The following is a 24,032-nucleotide window of genomic DNA, read 5'->3' on the forward strand; positions in this document are numbered from 1 at the left end:
AACAATCTTTGTAGACTCCAGCTTCAGTCTATCTGAGATTTTACTGTTACCAAGCAGCCAGAAGAATTTTACCTGCTTCTGACACCCAGCTATCCTTTAAACACAAGGACATATAGGACTTACAAACAGACACAAAGCCCTTTATTCCAAAAGACAACCAAGAGCTTATCTTTAGAATAATCAGTCCAGTAAAAGAATATATTAAGTAGGGGAGAGAAAATGTAGATAGGCAAATTTGAGAGCACAGGAAGCTACTTGGACAATGAAGGGTAAATAGGAAGATGCTGGAAACAAACTTCGGCCAGCCCATTTGCCTTGGCTGTGAACAGGGAAAAGCATGTATATGGTTTTGGAACACTGTTCTTCGTATAACATACCAACAATTTCTTAAAAAAAAAAAAAAAAAAGATCTTAAAGGAACTGAAATCCCCCAAAACTTCATTTAGTACCACCAGACCAGATTATAAAACTAGATGAAGTTTCTTAAGACTTTTATTTTTTCCCCTGATTTCAAAGAAGCCAATATCAAGGGTTCCAAATATGTATTTTAATCTTTTGACTGTTTTCCTGTAATTATTAAAATACATTTGATGACACTTTGTGGGTATACTTACTGAATACTGAGCCAGAATTAGTAAGGGAGGATATATTTATTCTAAAGCCCCTAAATCAAACTTCAACAAAATGGTTTCTCATAGAAATAGAGGAAATTTTATACATTCATAACTTAACAGAAAAATAGAAATCACATTTAAGTTATATAGTAGATCAAAGGGCAGCAAAATTTAATTGGCAAATTCCTGCCTGGCCATAAACTACCATTTTGAAAGCATGTTCATTCCATCTCTACTCCAAAAGGCCTACTTCATCTTACAAGTACAGTTGACAAGTTTGATAAATTCTTAAGTACTAATGTGATTTTTATGCTCTGTGCTATAGTCACCTGAGTCTACCAATTATTTTCACAGAATTCATTTGTTAAAATATTCTTAGGAACTGAAAAATACAATAAAAATTCAAGTTCCACATCCAGATGTCCTCATTTGTCTTTGCTACAGAACCAAGTTCTGTGCTTTAGAGTTAACACAAATGTGGCACAAGAGTTTTTGCTTGTTTCCCCATTGCAGTTCTAGAAAATCCAGAATTCTGTTTTCCAGATCAATTTTCCTAAATATCTAGTAAAAGTTGGCACTGCCCCATTTCAGCCACTAGGTGGTGATAACGCAAAGATCCACGTGTGTGACCTTCTGAGGATAACTAGCAGGTTAAAGAGGCAAAATTAATTAGGAGTGTTTAGGCACTATTACCATGAGTACATAGGCTAAATGGTAGGCAGTGAAGCAAAGTTCTCCCCATGTATTTTAGCAAGACTTTGCCTTTGTGCTGCAGTAAGTAGAGTAATGCAGGGCTTCTCAAGTTATCTTTGGTGAAGGGCTGGGTTTTTATTTTCAGACTGGTGTAGTGCCTATAGTTTTACAAAAGACAATAAAAATTAATTCCTAGACAAATGAAATAAAGACATACAAAATACAAGCAATTTTTTTTTATTAGATTCAAGAGAAACAAAATTACTCCAATAATTTCTTTAAAAGAAGTTTCTGAATGTTTCCTATCCGTATCTGTACTTGACCAGTAACCTACGGTGTTGGTAACCTGTGGTGCGGGCACTGGTCTGAGGACTACATTTTGAGTAACGGTGAAACCTCGCTTGATAGTGTTTGCCATGCAGTCAACAGAACTGGTTCAAAATGTGGCTCGGTTACCATTAGCTGGGTAGCCAGGGAAAGGTCATTTAACCTAAGCCCCAGTTTACTCATTTGGGTCAGGTAAATAATACCTATGTTTGGGCTTTGTAGGAGAACTCAATGATAACCTAACTAACCTCTCAAGAGGCACTCAAATGTTAGTAGAAACTGAATAACATAGTTTACATATTTAACGGATGGTCTCTGCTTCATCATCTTACTGACTGGTGTTTTTTCCATGAATAGACAGTGTTCAGTTGATCATCAAACATTTAAAGGACCTTGAAACCTTGTTTGATGGCCCTAAATGGAAGCACAGCTGCTTGGAGATCCTTGACAAAAACGTGTCCCGTCTGAGAAGTGTACCCTCTGCTGAGTTGGCACCTCTACTGGGTGGAAGGCACACAAGAAGAGTAGAGGAGTCTGAGGGTGCCTGTTCACCCAGATGCACCTACAGTCATACTTCTGTGTCCCCTGTGTTTGAAGAATTGCAGAAGCATTCAACTGTCAGCTCAAAGTCTAGGGAATTACTATAAACCGCAGGAAAGGTTAGCATTTAAACTACATTAGGCCAGATCGAGGATGGCACTTTGTTCTTTGACTCATCATTATAGCGACCATTTACTGTAACTTTCCTATGACAAACATACATGGCTTCCGTCTTTACAACAATCCTGACAGATGTATCATCTTAGACATAAGGACACTAAGGTTCAGAGATGCTAAGCTGCCTAAATCACAAAATGCCAGTTACTGGCTAATTCTAAAATGCTAGCTAGAAACTTGTGCTCTTTAACACGGTTTTTACCTCATCCAGAAGCACGAGTAGCTGCAGCTATGGTGTTCAGATTGGTCTTTAAGTGAACAGAACAAAATCAAACTACTAGGCCTGGTCCCAAAAGTTCAAAAGCTGTAAAGTCCGTCTAAACCACCAAAAAGTACTTAAATGAAAATGCATAACTACTATACCAGAAAAAAATACCTCCCATCATGAAAATGTCACTGAGGGTATTAAAAAAATCTTGGTACACCATATCCACAATTAAAAAAAAAAAATGGGGTCCTCCAAAGATCCTATATATCTGATATGAACTGTAATTCATGTTAAGAAAGGCCTGGAGTTTGAAACCAAGATCACCTAATGTGCTCACTTTGACCAATGCAGTAAGTTTCAGCTTCTCTCCAAAAATAGTCCTGAGATGGTACGTGGCAATTCTGCCCAGGTGCATTTCTGCTCCAAGGTAGGAAGGCCTAAGAAATCCACAAATGTAAAGTCACCCCGTGAAAAACATATGCTGGTGATAAAAGGAAAAAAGAGCAGTAGAACTAAAATATTATAAACCAGAGAGTGTTTTGTTTCTGTTTGGTAAAGGGATTTCTTCGTAAGTTATTTTAATAAAAGGGAATTTCATAGGTAAAAACCAATATTCAAAATTATAAAACAAATAGAACTCTCTGTGTATAATCACTGCATCAAAAATCTGCAAGATACTGAAGAGAAATTCCTTAGTTGACCAATGTGGTTTGAAGGGGTCATAAAACTTTTTTATGGCTAAAGCAAGACTCTTATTTCCTATTGGCCCAAAAACAGATGTTTCATTTCCCAAATAGGTAGGTTCTCCACTGTAAAGAAATATTCTCGTATAGTTGGTTTCTATCTTCTTGAACTCTGCTCCAAGTTCAGCCAACTTCTTATATGTCCTTAACACGAATTTAGAACAGTCGTAGGATTCAAACCATGTCTGCGCCCCTCTTTCTGGGCTGGCTTGGACAGTCCATGTCTCGTAATAAATGCCTGTTTCATTGTCCCGCTTTACCCACTTGGCCATTTTGTTAAATGTGTTTCCTAGTTAAAAAAAAAAAAAAAATTACCTATGTGAACATCAAAGCTAATCATACTAGTTTTATGTAAAATGCTCTAACCTGATGATTAAGGCCATGAATAAATAATAGTTTTTATTATTATTTAATTATCTATTATTTATAGTAATAGTTCCAAACCTGTATCTCACGATAGGAATCCAAGCTCAGCCAATTTTTATTCTATTTTTCAAGCTACCAGGTATTTCTGAATTGTAAACATTAGCTACAACAGGTGTATAAAGTCTTACATACCAATTCTATAATCATTTAAGGTATAGTCAAAAGCAAAATTATACACATGCAGAAGCCCTTTTTTTTTTTAAGATTTTATTTATATTTTGACAGAGAGAGACACAGCGAGAGAGGGAACACAAGCAGGGGGAGTGGGAGAGGGAGAAGTAGGCTCCCCACAGAGCAGGGAGCCCGATGCGGGGCTCGATCCCAGGACCCTGGGATCATGACCTGAGCTGAAGGCAGACGCTTAACGACTGAGCCACCCAGGCGCCCTAGAAGCCCTCTTTCTTTACCCCACTCAACAAATCTTGGATTCAGAGGCTAAAGAGAGAAAACCAGGAAAGAACTGGGGAAGAGGTGAAAGTGAATGGGGCCAAGGCGTGTTAAGAATGGAGGAGGGGAAATGCAGAGCTTTTCTGTCACACAGCACGGTGCCCACACAGTATGAATGGCAGCCAGGGGAGCCGCTACTCTAGAAGGCTGGCCTACTCATGTTACAAGAGAAAAGTACTTACTATACCCTATCCTTCTTGAGTATTTGATATTTCCCTTTCTCTCTATACTTGCAGCTGGTGGGATTCTGCTTACAACCTTCCCACTAACCATACAAATTCTTCCAATGAAGCAACTGAACTGGAAATGTTTTTGGCCACGTTTGTGCACTATACAGATTCTGGAACGGCTCACACTCTCCTACCACCTTGTACCAGACCAGAGGAATCTCTCCAAAAGTTAACAAAACACCATACTTTGTGTGGTTACAACCTCATTTACAATGCCTAATAGAGCTTGGCCCCAACATTTCACTGTCACCTTGTGTGAACCTTTCTTAAGTGCTCCAACTTGAGTCCATGAAATCAATACTTTGTGTCCTATAAAATGAATAGAGTGGCTGCTTTGATCAACTTTATGGAATTAAAGTTGTGGAATAATATAAAGCCTGTTTTCTTAGAACTGGGGATACTGTTCTTAGTGTTCTTCAACTTTAAAAAGTCACTCCTGTAATTGAGAATACTTCAAAACACTTCTGTAACATGAGAAAATATCAATGAACAGGATTAATCACAAAGCAGATGGGTAACTGGAAAGATTTAGGCACTAGCATATTAAAAAATATTTTACATGAAATAATGATCACTTGTTCATATCGTACACTGATGTCAGAAAGAAGAATTTTCAGATAATGAGATAGGTGGACAGAGAAAGGAGAAATGTGAACTGGCCTGGAATGAAGAGTATGAACACTGAGCACGGTTAAAGACTTTGATATTGTTGGAATGGTTTGGGGCACATCAATTAGAAAGTAGGAAGGAAGATCAGGTAACAGCATGGTGTACAGTTAGAAGATCCCCAGATGACATTTAAGACACCATTGTATTCCTGGTTCTACAACCAGATTTGTGACTTGAAGAGACTGGTAAGTCATTCTACCTGGTTGACCCTCAATTCCTTACTTATAAAAGGAAGAAGAGTGTTTTCTCCTCACTGAACTGTGAGATAACATGCTCCAAAATGCTGTGCAAAGAGTTATCCAAGTGGAAAGCATGATAACATCCTCAAGTCCTGTGGTTCACTGAAGAATTCTTACCACAAACAGGGCTTTCATTCCAGATTATTTCTGCTTTCTTGGAGAACAACAATTATAATGCGGAGCTCTATGAATCATATGGGCAAGCTCCCTACCTCTAGGATGCAATGGCAGTCTCATCCCCATTCTAGGGTGGGGTAATGAGTCAATAAAGTAAAATGTCACCCAAGGTCACATACCGGTTTCTGGTAAAAGTTCTGAACTTTCTTCATCACTACCCAACAACGCTACACATGCAGCAAAATTCCAAGTGTTTCAGCAACTTTCCAATACATCCAAAAGAACAGAAAATCTTAGAAAATATTTCAATTGCCTGAGGAGCCTCAAATTCATAAGACTGTGAATATTTCGGGAAATAATGTAGCGAAGTAGTTAAGAAAATGGTCAATAGGGCTTCAGTGCCAAGGCTGGAGTCCCACTTACTTATTAGCTGTGTGACTTTAAGCACTTTGTGCTTCAGTTTCCCCATCTGTAAAATGGTAGTGGTGGAGAATAACAGTAACTATTTTGGGGGGGGGGGGTTGTGATGATAAATGATGTATAGATAAATGATATAGATAAAGCACTTGGAACCGCTACTGGGCCCAGAGTAAGAACCCATAAGCGGTAGCTATTACTTCTTGACATAAAAACAAGGTATCATCACTGAAAATCTTTTTCCAGATATGGTTAACAGCACCTTTAATCAGTTATTTTATCAGGCGTTTTGTGGATGTTCTTCCACTATTTTATTTAGAAAGTCCAATTTAGTTGCAGAAAACATTTTATCATTTCCTTCATTTTTCACAATGGAATAGAGGAGATACACTACTCATCATCTAAAGGTGATGCTTGGCATGAGCAATAGTCTGGGTCAAAAGTTATTGCTTCCAGAAGTACATTTTGTAAACTGACCTCTAAAGAGCAGAACATGAATGAAATACCTCCATGAAAGTAATTTTTTTTCATTTGGATATTGATGCAATTGTCAAATACTGCCATATTTTCGAAACTTACCTGATATGGTTGCTACTAGAACTAACGTCCCGTTTTCCCTCCAGTGACTATCATCAATTCCTTCAAAAAAGCAGGCAGCTCCTTGGTTACACCAGAAAGGGGCATTCATTTCAGGTCGGAGATGGGGAAATGTACAGTTTCCAAGTTGGAAAAGTTCATACCATTCCATTGTGTAGTTCTTGCCAGTTAAAGTACTCTTGAATCCAATGGCATCATGCATAATTTTCTGTGTAAAGATCATACAAGTATAAAAGCACTTGTGAAGGAACCACTGGCCCAGGAACCAAATGGGAGAAAATGTAATACACCACGACTGTGTATCAACTACAGCAACTGCTCAGCCATTCCTCCTCCATGTTGCTATTCCTGTGTCCACCCTGTGGCTCCTCAAAGTCCAGGCCCTCCTCCACTCTGGTTTTGACTGCTGCCTATCTCAGATAGTAAGGATGTTTGCTATATGGACATGCTCTTAATTTCCTTAAGTTTAGAATGGGTTCAAGAAGCTCCGTGCCAGTCTCAGGAAGTCTATATACTTCACAGGGGGATGAGAGGCTCAAATGGTGAGCTAACCTAGGAAGTGTGCAGCAGGGACTGGAGGTGAAGTGTTTCCTGCCTACCTTGCCCCTTCCCCAGGCCTTCTCCCTTTCTTACTTTCCAGGAGCTGGGTACGGATACAGAATATCAAAACGGATTAAAGCAACCGCATCTGTTACTGTCAGGATCATAAAATATGGTAATATTTTTTTGACTACTCATTTTAAAGATTTTATTTATTTATTTATTTGAGAGAGAGCACGCACGAGCTTGCGAGCACACAGGTGCCCTCAAGAGGGGGGTGCGGGGCAGAGGGAGAGAATCTCAAGCAGACTCTGCCCCCAAGCACAGAGCCCAGGCGGGGCTGGATCTCATGACCCCAAGATCATGATGAGCTGAGCCAAAACCAAGAGTCAGATGTTTACCCAGCTGAGTCACCCAGCTGCCCCATTGACTACTCATTTTAAACATGCCAAGAACACGAATTAAACATTATCTCAAATCAGCCCTTTGCACAGCGATTATTCTCTCAAATTCACTTAATAAGTCATTTAATTAACCAAAGTTATATGATCAAGATGCAGCCTTACCAAGTGTCCCAGGAGGTTCCCATATTTAAATTCCCATACTGGGGCTTGTAACCGAAAGACTTCAATGACATCATCACCTTTCATAACTGGGATAGGTGAGCCAGTTGGACAGAATGTGTATTTAGCTTGACAATAAGGATCTGGTTCTGGACGGAAGGAAGAGCGTCTAATAAAGAAAAAGAAACCACTAACTTAGATTCTAATAGGAATTTGGTTCTTCTTGAACATTTTAGAATCCAGATTTTAGTACCACTGTCAATAACATTTTCAGAGGAAACATTCAAAAGTTTAGCCCATAGTGTTTAAACATTTTATCTGTTATCCTGTGAACAAACTTCAATGATGTCTTATTTATTTTTTAAAGATTTTATTTATTTGACAGAGAGAGCACAAGCAGGGGAAGCAGCAGCAGAGGGAGAGGGAGAAGCAGACTCCCTGATGAGCAGGAAGCCGGATGCCGGGCTCCATCCCAGGACCCTGGCATCATGACCTGAGCTGAAGGCAGATGCTTAACCGACTAAGCCACCCAGGCGCCCTCCAATGATGTCTTTAATAGCAAATTATACATTAAAAGCACTTTGATAAATGCATGCTTCTCTGTTTCCTGCTCCCATTGTGAAAATCTTGAAAATGGGGGCTGTATCTTAAAATGTTCACAGATCAGATCTTATTTAGTAGACAAACATTCACTGAATAAAGGAGTATTTTCAAGTGATATTTAATTTCCTAAACAATCCATATGTTAAGATGATTCCAAAATAATTATGATTAAATAGAATATATTTTTATTTTTATTTTTATTTTAGAATATATTTTCTATTTTAAGAATTAACCAACAGGAGTGCCCCTCTATTTGCTAGACAAGATGTGGCCGAGTTCATGAATCGTTTAATAAAGCCAATTAGATCTTTGAACAATTTTAAATAATGAAATTAACCAATGATCCTTCAGCCAATATTTATTAAAGCTCTACTATGTGTAGGACACCATACTAGGGAGGAGGAAAACAAAACTAAAATGATGTTCCTTTCCTCAAGAACATTTGGGTAGGGGCTGGGAATACGTTAAACAAGTAAACCAAGTGCAGTGTGGTAAGTGCTACAGAAAGATACAAAGTCCTGCGAGCACACAGGAGAGAAATCACTTCTACCAGATGTGGAATGGGTGGGGACGAGGAGGACAAAGAAAGAGATGAAGACCTGGCTTAGGTTTTTAAAATACTTCCAAAGGTTAGGACACGAGTACAGAAAACATTAAGTATTTTAAGACAGTAGGTAAATAAGACTGTAAATAAGGAATTCAGGCTTCAGGGCAGGAGAGGGCGGCAGGGGCTGTCATTTTGCACGGACGCAGCAGGAACCGCAACCCCTGGACTCTACAACTGCCAAGGAATGAGCCCCAGACTGAGCTTCAAGGATTGTAAGTAGCAGACCTGGTCTGACTGGATTTGCTGCAAAACAAACCTTATTTTATGAGTTAGAAGAGGGCAGTGAGAGAGAGGAAGTTAAGGCATTGGTCAGTTAGGAGTTTACTGTAATCATGTAACAAGAAGAGAAGACACCCCCCGCCCCCCGCTACCCAGAAGGCCTTGGCAATAGGACTAGGGGGCGGATTGTAGTAGTAGACACCCCTGGTCACCTTCCATATTTGGCACTGGAAGATACGGACGAAAAAAAGACGCTGCCTCCATCTATCCTGAAGAATCCTGGATCTCTAAGGTTTTAGACAGATCTGTTCTTTTACAACCCTAACACATCAACAAAAATTTCTATTTTAAGAAGTTAGCCAAAAATATTAACAGCCTCCCACACACACACACACCATTTATAAGATTTAGGTATACTTACCTGTTTTATAGGTGCTCATCTGGTTGAAACAAATACATAACTATATATAGTTTTCACTTGCCCACAGCTAAATCTCTTGTAGGTGAAGGGTAATTTCAAAAGCATAATTCGTGTGAATTTAATAAAGTTAAATTTTATTATATTCAGTAGAGAAGATTAAACTCAACTTAATACTTGAAACTTTTATAGAAACACGAAGTTATAGTCCATATCTTTCCCTAATTTTAAATCAAGTAGTTTTGGATTTACAATCTCCTCATTTTATTGAACATTTATTTTTTACTTCTTTTTTATGTTTTTTTGAGTGAACATTGTATTAACATTTTTTCAAGAAAACCCAAACTTCTCTTTTCATATATATCAAGCAAAACAAGGAAGTGGTGCCAAGCATTCAGGGAGAATACGCTAATACCCAGGCTTGACAATAGCTGGCATTTACTAGATGTAATCCCCCTACAAACACGGGGTAAAAGCTACTGTTCCTGCTAACTCAGGACACGTGGTTAGAGATACGGATATCGAACAGCTAGTGATGGTGGTGCCTGATCTGACTGGAACCCAGAACTCTCTCCTGACCACTAGGTTAACCTGCCTCCCCACTCACTATTTTGTCATCCGAAATAGCTGTGCGTTTTCAGAAGCCCTGCCTGGTGTTAACAGCGTTGTTTTCTTTCCGTGTGTTTAGCCACCTGCACCATCTTCGGTCGTGTAAATACTCTTCTAGGTCAGAGGCTCCAATCAGCTTCACAGGTTTGCAGTCTCTGTCCTGGTCTTATGACCACATCCTACACCCAGACTGGAAACAGGGAACAAACGAGGTCACCAACCTTCCCGGGGTGCCTGAGTCAAAGGGGGCGGGGGAGTCTAAGGACGCATGACTTTTAGGGATAAAAACCGAAAGTCCCAGAAAACCCCAACCAGTGGGTCACGCTGTCAGTTGTGCCAATGGGTACGCGCTCAAGATAACGACGTGCAGGGCGTTAATAAACAAACGCGATATTCAAAGTCTCCTCAAACTATTCAAACAGTCGGTTACTTGCATCCAAAATTCACTCAGTAAAATGACATTACTTCCCGTTTCTTCCATGATTAGGGAGTGTCCTGAGCCTAGGGCACCTAGAAACTGGCGCAAGTGTCCCCAGAGGAAGAGAGGCCCCAGGGCGGCGCGCGGCTGGCAGCGGCGACTCCGGCGCGCTCCACCCGGTCCCCCACCGCGTGGGGAACGCCTCTCGGCCCCGGCACCCCGCCCCGCCAGCCCCAGCCGTGCGCGCGCCCGCCCCGCCGCGCGCCGCGCGCACTCACTTGTAGGGCACGGGCCACTGGCGCCGGGAGGGGCCGGCCGCGGCCGTCGGCAGCCACAGCAGCGCCAGGGCCCAGCGCCAAAGCGCGCACCCCGGAGCCGCGACCGCGGCCCGCTGCCCACCGACCCCACGGTGGGCGCTCCCCGCCTGCGCCATGTGACGGCTCCCGGTGCTTCCGGCGCCTCCCGAGCCCGGCGACGCGGACAGCCCGCGCGCTGAGCATGCGCGGAGCCACGCCCCCGCGCCCCGCCAACCCCGGACTCGGCCGCCTGGGTCCGGCCGGTCCCACCCTCTCCCTGGCCGGAGATTCGGCCCCGTGGCGTCGGACGCCTTCCTGAGCCGGAGGGAGCGAAGCCCTTGCGTGCGGACCGTTTTCCCTGTCCGCGGCGGCCCGCAGGGTGGCGGCTTTCAGAACTTTGCCGGCCGGGAAGGCGCTTGGGTCCGGCTTCTTGGAGCGCTCCATCCGGGCCTCGGGGCCTCATTTTTCTGAAACAGACCCAGAATGCCCAGTGCTTCTGGGCCCGCGTCTCAGTTTAAAGTTCACCGCTTCTTTGGAGCTATTTTTCTGACCTGCGCTCAACAACTCCCACCCAAACCAAACCACCACCACCAACAAAAGAGTCCATCTTTGGGCCCCTCCTTTGGATTCTCCAGCACGGAACTCTGACTCCGCCACACAGGGTCCAGACTAGGTGACAGCAAACATTTGAGTGAAAGAATCTTTATTTGGCGGTGGTGGTGCCGTGAGGAAGACAATCATGGAGGAATGATTGGTCCCCGCCCGACCTGAGCCAATGGCCAACGCAATGCACAGCCCACGATACTACGCTATTTGATCCACTCCACCCCTTCCTCCCCCGCCCCCCGCGATGTTCTTCCTTGTTGGGATCGCCTGCTTCAGTGGGGCAGAAGATTCTACATTACCCTTCTTTGACCCTTCATCCAGCTCAAGAAAACAATGGGATCAACCGCCCTGCTTCTGGTGAGATATCCATGGCCCGCCATACTTTTATACAAAGATATTGACTTATGTCTATAAATAGTACATTAAAAGCGTTATAAATTACAGTTACTTGTTTTACAAGAGAGCAGCTTACCTTCACTTCACCCACAACACTTGTGAACCATCATAGTATTTGTAAGGATACTGGAGTAAGTGAAGTCATAGGCGACCACATGACCCACGCTGGGGATGGAGGGAGCAGCGCTGCTTCCTCACGCCTGCTAGGCTTTCTGAGGGCTGATGGGAATTAGTCCCTCCCCCACCAACCTCCTTCCCCTTCTCCCACTTGCTGCACCAGCTTAGGAAATTCTGTGGAGATTCAGGCAGGGTACCATTTTAACACCCACTTACCTAAGTGTTTAGGTGGGTGCAATCCTAGCTCTCCTGCATACCATGACTCAGTTCAGAATCACCAAGGCTAAACTGACCTCTCCAAAGACCCACACAAGTTGGGGGTGGGGAGGGGAGGGCGCAACACATCCTAGCTATGACAGCTGAAATGTAATGTTCAGTTTGACAGGGCACCCACAGGATTCCCAGAGGGTATTTACTTGAGCATGACTTACCACTGTAACAGCTCTCCAGAGTAACAGTATACAAATAATGGGATCATAGGCTAGAGGGCCAGTGGAGCTTCCCATCCTACTCAGGACTTCCGAGAGCTATAGACACAAGTTTCAAGTTGACCATGGTCAGTGGTGGGGCTCTCCTCTCTTGGGACTGCAGTCTCTTCATTCCGCCTGCAGGGAGCTCTAATGGTGAGAAAGCAGTCCCTCATATTAGCCTTAACTCAGCCTCTCAGTAGCTCCCATCTGCTCGGGTCTGGTTCCGCCTTCTGTTCCTTTTGGCTATGACCCCAGCATCCCAGGCTAAAGATGCTTATAGACTGTTGTTGCCTGATACCTCATTGTACTGACTTCTCTCTAGTTCATGGTTTTTAAATCTTGGAAGATCCATCAAAAAATAGTTTGAATTTTAATCCAGTTGGTTTCCCTTGGGTCCTTGCTCAGTTAGCTTAAGAACACTCAGAAGAATACTGTAGTCTGATAAAATCATGTTCATCAACCATTGAACTGTTGCCCACCAGTGGAACTGTATAGCATCTCCTCAAAGGAAAAAATAGAGTTAGAGGATTCTGGGGGAGGGTAGAGTTTAGGTGAAATTTAAATTTTTATCTTCACCTCCACCTTGGGCAGGTAGATCCGGTTAATTTCACGAAGCAACTGCAAGCCAATCTGTTTCCAGAATTACTGGTTTAAAAACCAATCCACCTTTTTTTTTTTCATCTTTCTTGCCCTTCAGAATGTTCGAAGCTTTTTTTTTCTTTTTACTAATAATGGGATATATATGTGCTTAGAATCTCTCCCGTAGATCTATCCCATGGATAGGAGATATTACTCAGTTTTGTAAAACCAAAAATACAGGGAAGAATGTTTAGAATATTAGTATATATTTTAATCAAATACAAAGTTTAATAACAGGAGGCTAAAACGTGATCGTATGCTTTCTAGTCCTAATGATGCCTTCTCAAAGTCAAGGGACATTTGACTCAGACCAGCCTTATCTAGTTCCTGGAGAGGTGGACCTGCAAGTTTTGGGGTGGGGTAGAAGTCAGTGAAGAAGGTGTGACACCTAGGGCCCCAGTATATAGGTGCCTACCCTGCACTTCCTCCCTTGCCTCCTAATCCTCATGTCTCCCCAGATCACTGCCCCTGCAGGATCTAGCTGTTGGGGAAAGAGGAACTGTTTCTGATGGCAGACTGGGGGTGATAATCCAGAGCTTCGTTGGGTTGAATGCCTGGAAGTAGATCAAGTAAGAGCTTCCAAATGGTCTGCTTTGGGTTTTTGGCATTAAAACCCCTGAGATTTTAGGGGTACCTGGGTGGCTCAGTTGGTTAAGCGTTTGCCTTCAGCTCAGGCCCTGATCCTGGGATCGAGCTCGTGCACCCCCTCTCAAATAAATAAATAAAATCTTTAAAAATATAAATAAATAAAACCTGTGAGATTTTAACTTAGAGCCCTGAGTTTGTGAGTTTTATTTCCCATTTGCTTTAGTTCAATGGTTGCCAACCCTGACAAATGATGGAATCACCTCAGGAGATTTTAAGACATACCACTGCCCAAGCTAGTGCTTCCGTCCCAGAGATTCCCACGTAACAGGGCCTCAACCTCTCCAGGTGATTCTAATATGCAGCAGGCTTGAGAATCCCAGCTTTAGAAAGACTTTAAAGATAGATTTATTCAACTCTCCCACGGTTTTGAGCCCTCTATGTTTCTAGCTATAAAATCAAATCCTCTCGGGACACCTGGGTGGCTCAGTCGGTTAAGCGTCTGCCTTCGGCTCAGGTCATGATCCCAGGGTCCTGGGATCGAGCCCCGCATCTCATCAAACTCCTTGCTCAGCGGGGAGCCTGCTTCGCCCTCTGCCTGCTGCTCCCCCTGCTTGTGATCTCTCTAACAAATAAATAAATAAAATCTTTAAAGTAAAATAAAATAAAATCCTCTCTTTCATCTCTTTAAAAAGCATGTACTGTTGACCCTTGAACAACACAGGTTTGAACTGTGTGGGTCACCTTAAACAGAATTTTTTTTAATATAAATACAATACAGCTGTAAATGTACTTTCATTTATGATTTCCTTAACATTATCTTCTCCTAGCTTACTTCATTGTAAGACTGCAGTATATAATATATGTAACATACAAAATCTGCGTTAACAGTTTATGTTATCAGTAAGGCTTTAGGTCAACAGTAGGCTATGGGTAGTCAAAGTTATACACAAATTTTCGAGGCATGGAGTTGTATTGTTCAAGGGCTATGTAATTTATATACATATGTATACACACATATATGGCTGTGTGTGTGGATAGATAGATAGATATGTGTATGTATGCATTTGGAAATCAGTCTCTTTCTGTTCTACTTTCTTTCTAGAAGCTAATTTATAGCTCTCCCCCCGACCCCTGCAGAAGTCCCCTGCAGTTCTTCCTTGTGGCTGCTATTTGTAGTTGGTGTTGGCCCTGAAGGCATACAGAATTACTTAGTGGTTTTCTGACTTTCCTTCCTGGTTTAGGCTCTGAGGTTGATTTGCTTGATTATTTTCATGGAGGCAATGACATCATTTGTTTTTATTTCTATTTTTGAAGGTGAAGCTCTTTGCTCCTAATGCTGAGCAGATGTACATTGTTAATCACTTGAAAGAGAGCCCAGCAGAAGAGAAGAGAAATGTGCTGGAGGAAAGTGCCAGGAGAGCCCGTGGGGACATATAAGATTTGGCAGACCTGAACTCCAGCAAGCTTGGAGCTGTCATTATACCGGTGAGTTAACTGAAAGCTGTGAGACCAACTGTTCATTTTAATTAATGTTCACTGACTTTAAAGCCCTTTGCAGAAAGAGCGGTGCAGACTTAGCTACCATCTTGAAGCCTCTGTGCCAGGTTCTAGATCACGGTTCTCAAACTTTGCTGCACGTGAAAGTCACTTGGGAAGCCTTTAAAAAGTCTCAGTGCCTGGGTCACACCTGAGACCAGTCGCATCAGACTTCCTGGGGCTGGAAACAGATGGTAGTGCTTTTTGATGCTCCACAGGTTCTCCCACTGTGCGGCCAAGTTTGAGAACCAGTGCTTTATGAAGAGTCCCCAGTCGTTCCCAGACTTGGCTGCACCTGGAATCACCTGGAGGACTTTAAAACCACCAGTGCCTGTGTCCCCATGGCCTGGATTTTGGAATTTTTAAGATTCCCATATGATTCTCATATGCAGACAAGTTTGGGAACCACTGCTCTATAAAAACATGTCTCTAAGTTTAATAGGTATGTGAATCACCTGGAGATCTTGTTACAGCGCAGGTGCTGATTCAGCTCCCAGGTGACAGGTGGCATGCAGCCCACGTTTTGAGGCCTTGAGACGCTGGAAATCACAGTGGAGGGTTGCCTGTTTCTGGACCTTTTCAGTGCAGGAATCACTTTATAGATAGGTGACTCTACCTTTTAAAATAAATGATTGATTTACAAGTATAATTGTCTTAGATGTTTTTTACTTCTTTTTATTTAATCCCCTCATAAGGAACTGTGTGTTATATATTGATCTTTTTCAGACTAAACAGTTTTAGTTTGTTTAGTTTGTTCAAACACTTAAAATCAGTTTTATTTTAAGATTATTATTTTTTAAGATTTTCTTTCTTTCTTGAGAGAAAGCGGGGGTGAGGGGGCAGAGGGAGAGAGAATCTCAAGCAGACTCCTCCCTGAGCATGAGCCTGACACAGGGCTTGATCTCATGACCCTGAGATCATGACCTGAGCCAAAATCAAGAGTCAGATGGATGTTTAACTGACTGTGCCACCTAGGCACCCTTATTTTAAGATTATTTATTTTGGGGGGCACGTGGGTGGCTCAATTGGTTAAGCATCTGCCTTTGGCTCAGGTCATTTTCCTAGGGTCCTAGGATCGAGCCCCACGTCGGGCTCCTTGCTCAGTGGGGAGTCTGCTTTGCCCTCTCCCTTTGCTGCTCCCTCTGCTTGTGCTCTCTCTCTCTCAAATAAATAAATAAAATCTTAAAAAATAATCTTTTTTTAAGATTTTATTTATTTGAGAGAGAGTGCACATGAGAGAGCACGAGGGAGAGGGAGAAGCAGTCCCCCCAACCTGCTGAGCAGGGAGCCCGACTCAGGGCTCAGTCCCAGGGTCCCAGGATCATGACCCAAGCTGAAGACAGGCGCTTAACTGACTGAGCCACCCAGGCGCCCCTATTTTAAGATTATTTTAAATGTTCACAATATTCTTGAAATCTTTGGAGGTGGTTTGGAGATGTCCTACAGTGAGAATCAGAAATCATTGTTTTAGATAAGGAGTGTGTTGCTGTGGATACTCACATGTCTATCTGAACAGGTTGCTTACTGCTATTTTACATACAAAGTATTCCAGATATCTATTGCTGGGTAACAAGCACCACCAAAATTTAGCGTCTTCAACAATAATTTATTATCTTTCCTGGTTCTTTCGGTCGACTAGGCTTAGCTTGAGCTTCGCTTGAGATCTCTCTGGCAAGCTGCATGGTAGCTGGAGCTACAGGCATCCGAAGGCATGACTGGGCTGGAAGTCACCACCCTGGTGTCTTCAGGCCATGTCTGGTGCCTAAGCTGGGATTGGTTGGAACAGATGAGCAGCCATCTGGCCATTCCCTGTGGTGATCTTGGGCTTCCTGGTAACCTCTAGACCCCAGGGTGTTTGAACTTCTCACATGAGAGCTGGCAACCCTCAGAACAACATTCCAAGAGAGCCAGGCTTTCCTCTTATGCTCTAGCCACAGATGTCCCTCAGTGTCACCTCTGCCACATTCCATTGATCAAAAGGGAGATTAGATTCAAAGAGAGGAGTCTACAAAAGGGAACGAATACTAGGAGGCATGGATATCGGGCATTGGAGACTTGCTACACATTATATATACAACATATATTTAAATATCTCTTTACAAAACCTGGGGGGAACATAAGGGAGATTAATTATTAGTTTTATTTGAGCTGCTGGTGTCTTGTAGATTTAGTCTTTTTTTCTTTCACTGCAAATAGGTATGCCCTGAGACAACTTTGTAAAGATTATTGCCCTTGAGGTCTGATGTTAAAATTAGTTTTCACATCTCAAATGGTGTCACTTGTAAATCAATCAAAAAATTACAGTGGTTTTTAGTATATGTGCTGCCGAAGCGAGCACAAATTACAGTGGTTTTTAAAACAATCTTTTATTCTAATACATAAAGATACAGTTTTGTTTTTAGGAGGACTGAAGTTATCTCAAATGCTCTTTAAAAATTATATTTCTACTTCGTACCACACTTGAAATATTTAGCAAAAATTATTATCATGATGGGTATCCCACCTTGTATCTTCAGAATTTTACTGTTGATGAAAAATGTTTATTATTATTACTTGGTGTCTGTAAAATCCACTTTCTACAAGGGCTACATTGAAGCCATGTAAATTCCCTAAGGATCAGGTTTGTGTTTCAGCATTTGGCTCTGAGCAACTTTGACAAATACAGGTTGCTATTCCGACTTTTAAAAATGAAATTAACGAATTAATTAAATCATTGCCAACCCCAGAAGACTTAAAGAAATGTTATTTTTCCATTCTAATCGTGGGTTATTGTGCTCATCTGCCTTAATTCTTTGCTGAAGAATTAATTGTTCATAGGTTCTTCTTTTCTGCTGCCTCAGGTAATCCTGGATTTCCTCTCTTTGGAGGTGGTTTTGGGGTGGCCTAGAGCCACCCCGTGAGCAGTTCGGTAAAGGACTCTTTCTGTTGCATTTCACACATCCTGGCAGCTAACACCTTCGTGCTGTGAAGTCACAGTGGGTCAGGAAACTCATGTGGATGCAGGGGGAGAAAAGGATGAAAAGCTTACTGCCTGGTAAGCAGGTTCTACAGCATTTTCCCATTTTCCTTCCTCCAAATGAGTATCAATGTGACTGCTTTCCTGGTAGCTTAATGAATTATCTTGGGCCTGCCGTATTTGGTAATTGGCACTGGGGTGGGGGCCAGACATGGTGAGGGACGGTGCTTTAAGGTGATGAGACCAGCTGGCTTTGAATCATAGGGAAAATGTATTCATTCGAAATACACTGGCTTACTCCATAAGAAAAAATTTTCAGTATATCAGTTCTCTTGTATGGTATCATTCAGCTGAATGGATCAAATTATCCTTGCTTTAATTATTTCCTATTGATCCAAGTACATACAGCCTTCATTTTCTCTTACTAAGTGAATATTTAATGAAGCCTCATGTTGGAACAGATTTCTTCCATGCACAGTGCCTGTGGGCTTCAGTTCCAAACACTGCCGCATTTGAGAGGCCAGGGCAAGCTGATCATTTTAACTCTCTTCACAGTCATGCTGTCGATTGCCTAAGAAACATTTTCTTCCACCCAGGTATCTTCTCTTCTGATAGGTTCGATGATGCAGCCGGGGCCGCTGCCGTGTAGGAGCCCAGCTGTGCACAGGGCTGCAGGGAGGGGGTTCCTGCCAGGATGCTGCCAGCAGAATGGCCCAGAGGCGGCCCCGCCATGGGAGCAGTGTGGAGAAAGGGGCAAGATGGCAGGGGAGGTTTTCGAAGGGATTTGAAAAGTGATGCTTTAGTTATAATATTTAGAAGAACGTGTTCAAGTAAAAACAGCTCCAACCAAATGAGGGACACATTTTATCACTTACTGAGAGGTACTCTCAGTGTGATCCTGACTCAAAGATTAAATAACCATCACTGAATTATTCAGAAATACATGGTTTCTAGACAAGCGCACTTTCACTTCTATCTTTCATTTTTTAAAGTCAGAAATGACTCTCAAGCCGTGTTTCAAACAGATGGGCGTTGGGCTGTTCCAAAGGCTTTTTCCTGAACCTCCAGGTTGGCTCCTGTAAGGACACCAACTGTAACTGGGATGGGTTGAATTGTCCTTAATAGGAAGGACAATAGAAAGCAGGGGGAATTTAAGTGAGATGATGACATCTGGATGTTGATTTCTGCATTTACAACTCAACTAGATGACTAAACTAATCTTCATGATTTCTGTGAAGGTTTTCTGTTCACTGTGACTCAGATAAAGCCATGACACTTTTTAACGTTACTGTGTGTCATACATTCTTTTGATGTCCTCTTTGCTGTCCGCACCTGGGCACCCAGGGTTTAGCAGGAACCAGAATAGCCTGTGGAACGCTCATCTGTTTTGGAGTGTTTCACTTGCTAGGAACTATCCCTATACTTTTTTTTTTTTTTTTTTTTTTAATATAGAGTAGGGGAAGAGAGGGAGAATAAAACAGTCTCACCGGGTGATAAAAACCTGCAACATCGCAGGTAGATTTCATATGGCTGGGAAGAGATGACACACGCAGACGCATGCGCACAGGTGCACCCCTCTGCTGGAAGGAAGAGCAGCGGATCTCTGTGACCTTGCCCCCCTCCCTTCAGTTCCCTGTGGCTTTGCTCTGTGCAGGGAAGTCCTGCATTTCTCCAGTGCCATGAAGCTTCTGTTGTCACAGGTTCTGTCTCGGCCCAGGAAGAACCGGAAGCTACGAATTCCACCTCTGGAAGGTTCACATTCCCACCAGGGGAGGAGTGAGGAAGCACAGCTGGCCTCGAATAGGTACAGAGCACTTTCCTTGTCCTGTGTACTGATTTGCTTGTCTCTCTCCTCACAGCTTATGGATTATAAGCTCATGATTATAAGAGGTGTTTGTCTATTTTGTTGACTGCTTTATCACCCGCACCAGGAACATCCTCTGGCATATGAAGCCCTTGATGTAAATTTGTTGATAATGAACACCCACCATTTACAAAGCGTCTCCAAAGAGGTTCCCCTACATAAGGTATTACAGGCCTAAAGGTGGGGTCATAGGGGATTCATCTGACGGGGTATCTTTTTTTAGATAAAGGCTTCCGAGCACAGTTGTTATAAAATACAACATATAAAAATTCCCTTTAAAGTCACGTATTCTCAGGGCATGTGGGTGGCTCAGTCTGTTAAGCATCTGCCTTCGGCTCAGATCATGATCCCAGGGTCCCAGGATCGAGTCCCACATCGGGCTCCCTGCTCAGAGGAGAGCCTGCTTCTCCCTCTGTCCCTCACCCCGCTCATGCTCTCTCTGTCTTACTCTTTTTCTCTCAAATAGATAAATAAAATCTTAAAAAAAAGGAAAAGTCACACAGTCTCATTTTCAGCGCCTGGGCTAAAATCATTACTGCTCTTTGGTCTGTGACGGCTGTGAGCTGTGAGCTGCCGGGACTAGTTAACACTGTGATAGAACACACAGCTCGTAGAGCTCCCACTGCTACACAGCAGAGACAATTCCTGGAGTGGAGGTGAAGTCCAATTTTCCTGTGTCGTGTCTCTGTACCCTACAAAACCACACAAATAGGAAAGAAAGGCATTTCGGGATGGGAAACGTGCAGGAAAGAGAATGTAGCAGGCCTCAAGCTGCTGTCTTTATTAAGGCCCATTCATGAGGTTCATCCTTGGCGGGCATCTGGAGCTTGGCCCTTAACCCACTCCCTGACTGATAAAAATAGTTCGCTCTGCCAAGACTGTGCAGACATAGTTGTTCAGCAGACAATTATGCCACACACCTGCTTTCCTTCTTTGAGTTTGGGATTATGATTGTTGCTGGGCGGAGGGGACCTACGTGACCAGACACTATTAAAAACCTTGGGTGCTAAGTCTCTCCCCAGGGGAGAAAGAGAGTACACACTTTAGTGAATTTTTCACTCCTGGAGAGAGGAACACACTCGTGCGTCTCCTGACTGGTGGGAGGGAGCATCCGAAGCCTCCAGATGCTGCCAGTGGCTTTTTCTCTAGTTGAACTTGTCACGTATCCTTTCACTGTAATAAACCTTACCCATGGGTACGACTCTGTGCTGAGTCCCCTAAATTCTTCTAGTGATCCCTGAATGTGTGTGTGGTCTTGGGGATCCCCAAATCACACATGCTAGCCAGCATCGTGGTTCCTTTGGTGTGTCTAGTGACAGGTAGTTTGACTTAAGGCCTTGAACGTGTGCAGAGGATGCAGAAACACAGGGAGGGTGCTGGAATGTGCCTCTCTCTGAGCTGGAGCTTTGGTCCCAGTCTCGGGTGGGTTTTCTCCCTGGTGGTCCAGCCTGATCCATGTGGAGGACTCATTCGCCGACACACAGAGCCTATAACACTGTGGCATCCTTTGCTGCCACCCCCAAGTGAATGGAAGGGGAAAAGCAAGCATTTGCCACACTGCCTAGACAGCAGATCAGAGTGGCCCAAGCCCCCACCTTGGGCTTTCTCAGGGTGAGTGGCCCACAGGCCGTCCTTGTTCTCCAGCTTCATGGACCCAAGAGACAAGTGGGCTTGATTTAACTCTTCCATTCCATCAAAGCTCTGTCAGCACTCTGGCTCAAAAATGCCCAAGCTTTTGACCGTCCTAGAAAGGAATCATCTAGAAAGGAATGTGGGGAGCCAATCTTTCCCTCTCTTACCTCTCCTTTTTTTTTGTATGTGGTATGGCAGGGGGTTGGGGCGGGGGATGGTGTGCAGGGCTGCCAGTGAGGAGGACCCTTATGTTCTCTCTACAGACCCATATTCTCTCATATTTTTTCCTGCCAGTTAACTTGGTGTGCATAACAACCAATATCAAGGTCACCTTGAGTGCTGTTGTCCCCTCAGGAGAGATCATCTTCCCCAACCTCTGCTGTTTGTCTGAAGCATCCATCAAGGGTGTGAAAAGATAAACTGAGGTGTATTAGTTTTTTTTTTAAAGGTTTTATTTATTTGACACAGAGAGTGAGCACAAGCAGGGAGAAGGGCAGAGGGAGAAGGAGAAGCAGACTCACTGCTGAGCAGGGAGCCTGACACGGGACTCGATTCCAGCACCCTGGGATCATGACCTGAACTGAAGGCAGACGCTCAACCGACTGAGCCACCCAAGTTTCCCTGTATTAAATTTTTTTAAAGAGTTTACTTGAGGGGCGCCTGGGTGGCACAGTCGGTTGAGCATCTGACTCCTAGTTTTGGCTCAGGTGGTGATCTCAGGGTCATGAGATCGAGCCCTGCTTCAGGCTCTGCGCTCAGCACAGAGTCTGCTTGAGATTCTCTCGCTCCCTCTTCCTCTCCCTTTACCCCTCCTGCTCATGCTTGCTTGCTCGTCCTCTGGCTCTCTCTCTCAAATAAATAAATAAATAACATTACATTACATTAAAAAAAAGAGTTTATTTGAGCAAAAATTGATTTGAATCATATAGCATGCAACCTAGCCAGGTAGAAAGGAGCTCCAAGTTGCTGTATAAGATGAAAGACTTTTATAGGTAGGAAGGAATAGGAACAAGGAAGTTACATTAGACAAAATAGATTGTTTATTTCAAGATTACTTTCCTTTAGGGGATGGCAGGGGTCTGTCAGGCATATTGCCTAACTAGTGCTGTTCTGGAAATTCCTGAATGACTGGTTTGAGATTCCATTTCTGGGAGTGCTGAAACTGTAAGTAAATCTCATTTTAGTGATGTGGGGCTTAGCATAAGGACTCCATTTTGGGTCTGTGTCTTGCTTATAACAGGGGTTACCTGAGGATATTATTACTAGCCCTTAGATCTTGCCCCTAGAAATTTCTGAACTGTATAAAGACAGGATAATTAAATTGTATCTGAAGGCCACAATAGAAACCACCACTTTGATCTCCTGTTTTATTTACTGTTCAAATTAATGATATGTCTTATCGAACAGCATAATCCAAGTGGTAGAGAGCCAGCCATAGAAAATTCTACACATTTCTAAGTACTGTTTTAGCTACATCCTACAAATTTGGATATATGCTATTTTTGTTATTGGTTGGTTCTAAATGTTTTATAATTTTTATGACAATTTCTTCTGTGACCCAAAAGTTACTTCAAGGAATTTTTATTTCCGAACATTGCAAGTTTTCTAATCATCTTTTTTTATATTGAATTTAAACTTAATTGCATTATGATTAGAGAAAATGATCTATATCTTCCAGTCCTTTGAAAAGTTGTTAAAACTTGCTTTATGGCTTATGGTCCTTTTTTGTAAATGGTCTGTGAGATTTTTAAAAGATTGTGAAATCTCTAGTTGTTTGGTGCAGATTCTCTGTATGTCCTTTAGATAAAACACGTAAGTTGTGTTTAAATCTTAATATAGTTTATCTTTGGTTTTCTTGAGATATCAGTTACTAAGAGATTAGTGTTAAAATTCAGTATGGTATTGGATTCATATATTTCTCCTTATAGTTCAGTATTACTTAGAATTATTTTAATTACCTACTGATTTGAATTTTTTATCATTATGTAGTCACCTTCTTTGTTTCCAGTAATGCTTTTTGCTTGAGTTCTGTTTTGTCTAACATTAACGTTTATTTATTCCAGCTTGCTTTGGTTAGTATTCCATCCATATTTCTCCCATCTTTTTACTTTCGACTTTTCTGCATCCTTATGAGTCTTGAATAACTTATATAACTGGATTTTAAAAAAGCCTTCTGATGAAACCAAAAGCAGGAACAATAACATTTTTATTTTTATTTTCTACATTTTTTTAATAAAATTTTTTTAAATGGTAAGATGGAGTTGATCGAAATTTAAAATTTTGATCTTTAAAAGAGACCACTAAAAACATGAAAAGACAAACCACAGACTTGGGGGAAAATGTTTGTAAAACATATATCTGATAAAGAACTTATACCCAGGATATATAAAGAATTCCTACAACTGAATAAGAAGACAACCTAATTACAATATTTCTCAAAAATAGGCAAGAATTCATCATTTGGAAAATGCAAACTGAAACGAGATACCATTACATACTCATTAGACAGGC

General features: G+C 42.4%; 1 protein-coding gene and 1 long non-coding RNA gene across 3 annotated transcripts; one reads left to right on the forward strand and one right to left on the reverse strand.

Annotated features, from left to right (window-relative positions):
- Positions 1 to 124: 124 nt before the first annotated feature.
- Positions 125 to 10,854, reverse strand: CLN5 (CLN5 lysosomal BMP synthase). 2 transcript variants are annotated; one of them, XM_078070238.1, is made up of 4 exons: positions 10,700 to 10,854; positions 7,551 to 7,716; positions 6,427 to 6,652; positions 125 to 1,465 (listed from the first exon to the last, which is right to left on the reverse strand). In XM_078070238.1, exons 1-4 carry the CDS (start codon positions 10,852 to 10,854, stop codon positions 1,449 to 1,451), a joined length of 564 nt encoding a protein of 187 aa, XP_077926364.1. In that variant the 3' UTR covers positions 125 to 1,448. The 2 variants fall into 2 exon arrangements, with proteins under 2 accessions (XP_077926364.1, XP_035963311.1); XM_036107418.2 differs by lacking the exon at positions 125 to 1,465 and adding an exon at positions 1,529 to 3,591.
- A 42-nt stretch (positions 10,855 to 10,896) lies between these two features.
- Positions 10,897 to 23,747, forward strand: LOC118545315 (uncharacterized). The gene is made up of 4 exons (XR_013446921.1): positions 10,897 to 11,680; positions 14,848 to 15,018; positions 17,910 to 18,103; positions 19,726 to 23,747. It is a non-coding gene; the product is annotated as an uncharacterized LOC118545315 (long non-coding RNA).
- Positions 23,748 to 24,032: the final 285 nt, after the last annotated feature.

This window comes from Halichoerus grypus, chromosome 4 (genome assembly GCF_964656455.1).
Source record: "Halichoerus grypus chromosome 4, mHalGry1.hap1.1, whole genome shotgun sequence".
Lineage (NCBI taxonomy): Eukaryota > Metazoa > Chordata > Mammalia > Carnivora > Phocidae > Halichoerus > Halichoerus grypus.

Coding starts and splice junctions, on each gene's coding strand:
- CLN5 (XM_036107418.2), bottom strand. CDS start 10,854: ATGGCGCAGGCGGGGAGCGCCCACCGTGGGGTCGGTGGGCAGCGGGCC. Junction 6,653..7,550: donor GGAACCTCCTGGGACACTTG/GTAAGGCTGCAT, acceptor ATCTTTACACAG/AAAATTATGCATGATGCCAT. Junction 3,592..6,426: donor TCTAGTAGCAACCATATCAG/GTAAGTTTCGAA, acceptor TTTTTTAACTAG/GAAACACATTTAACAAAATG.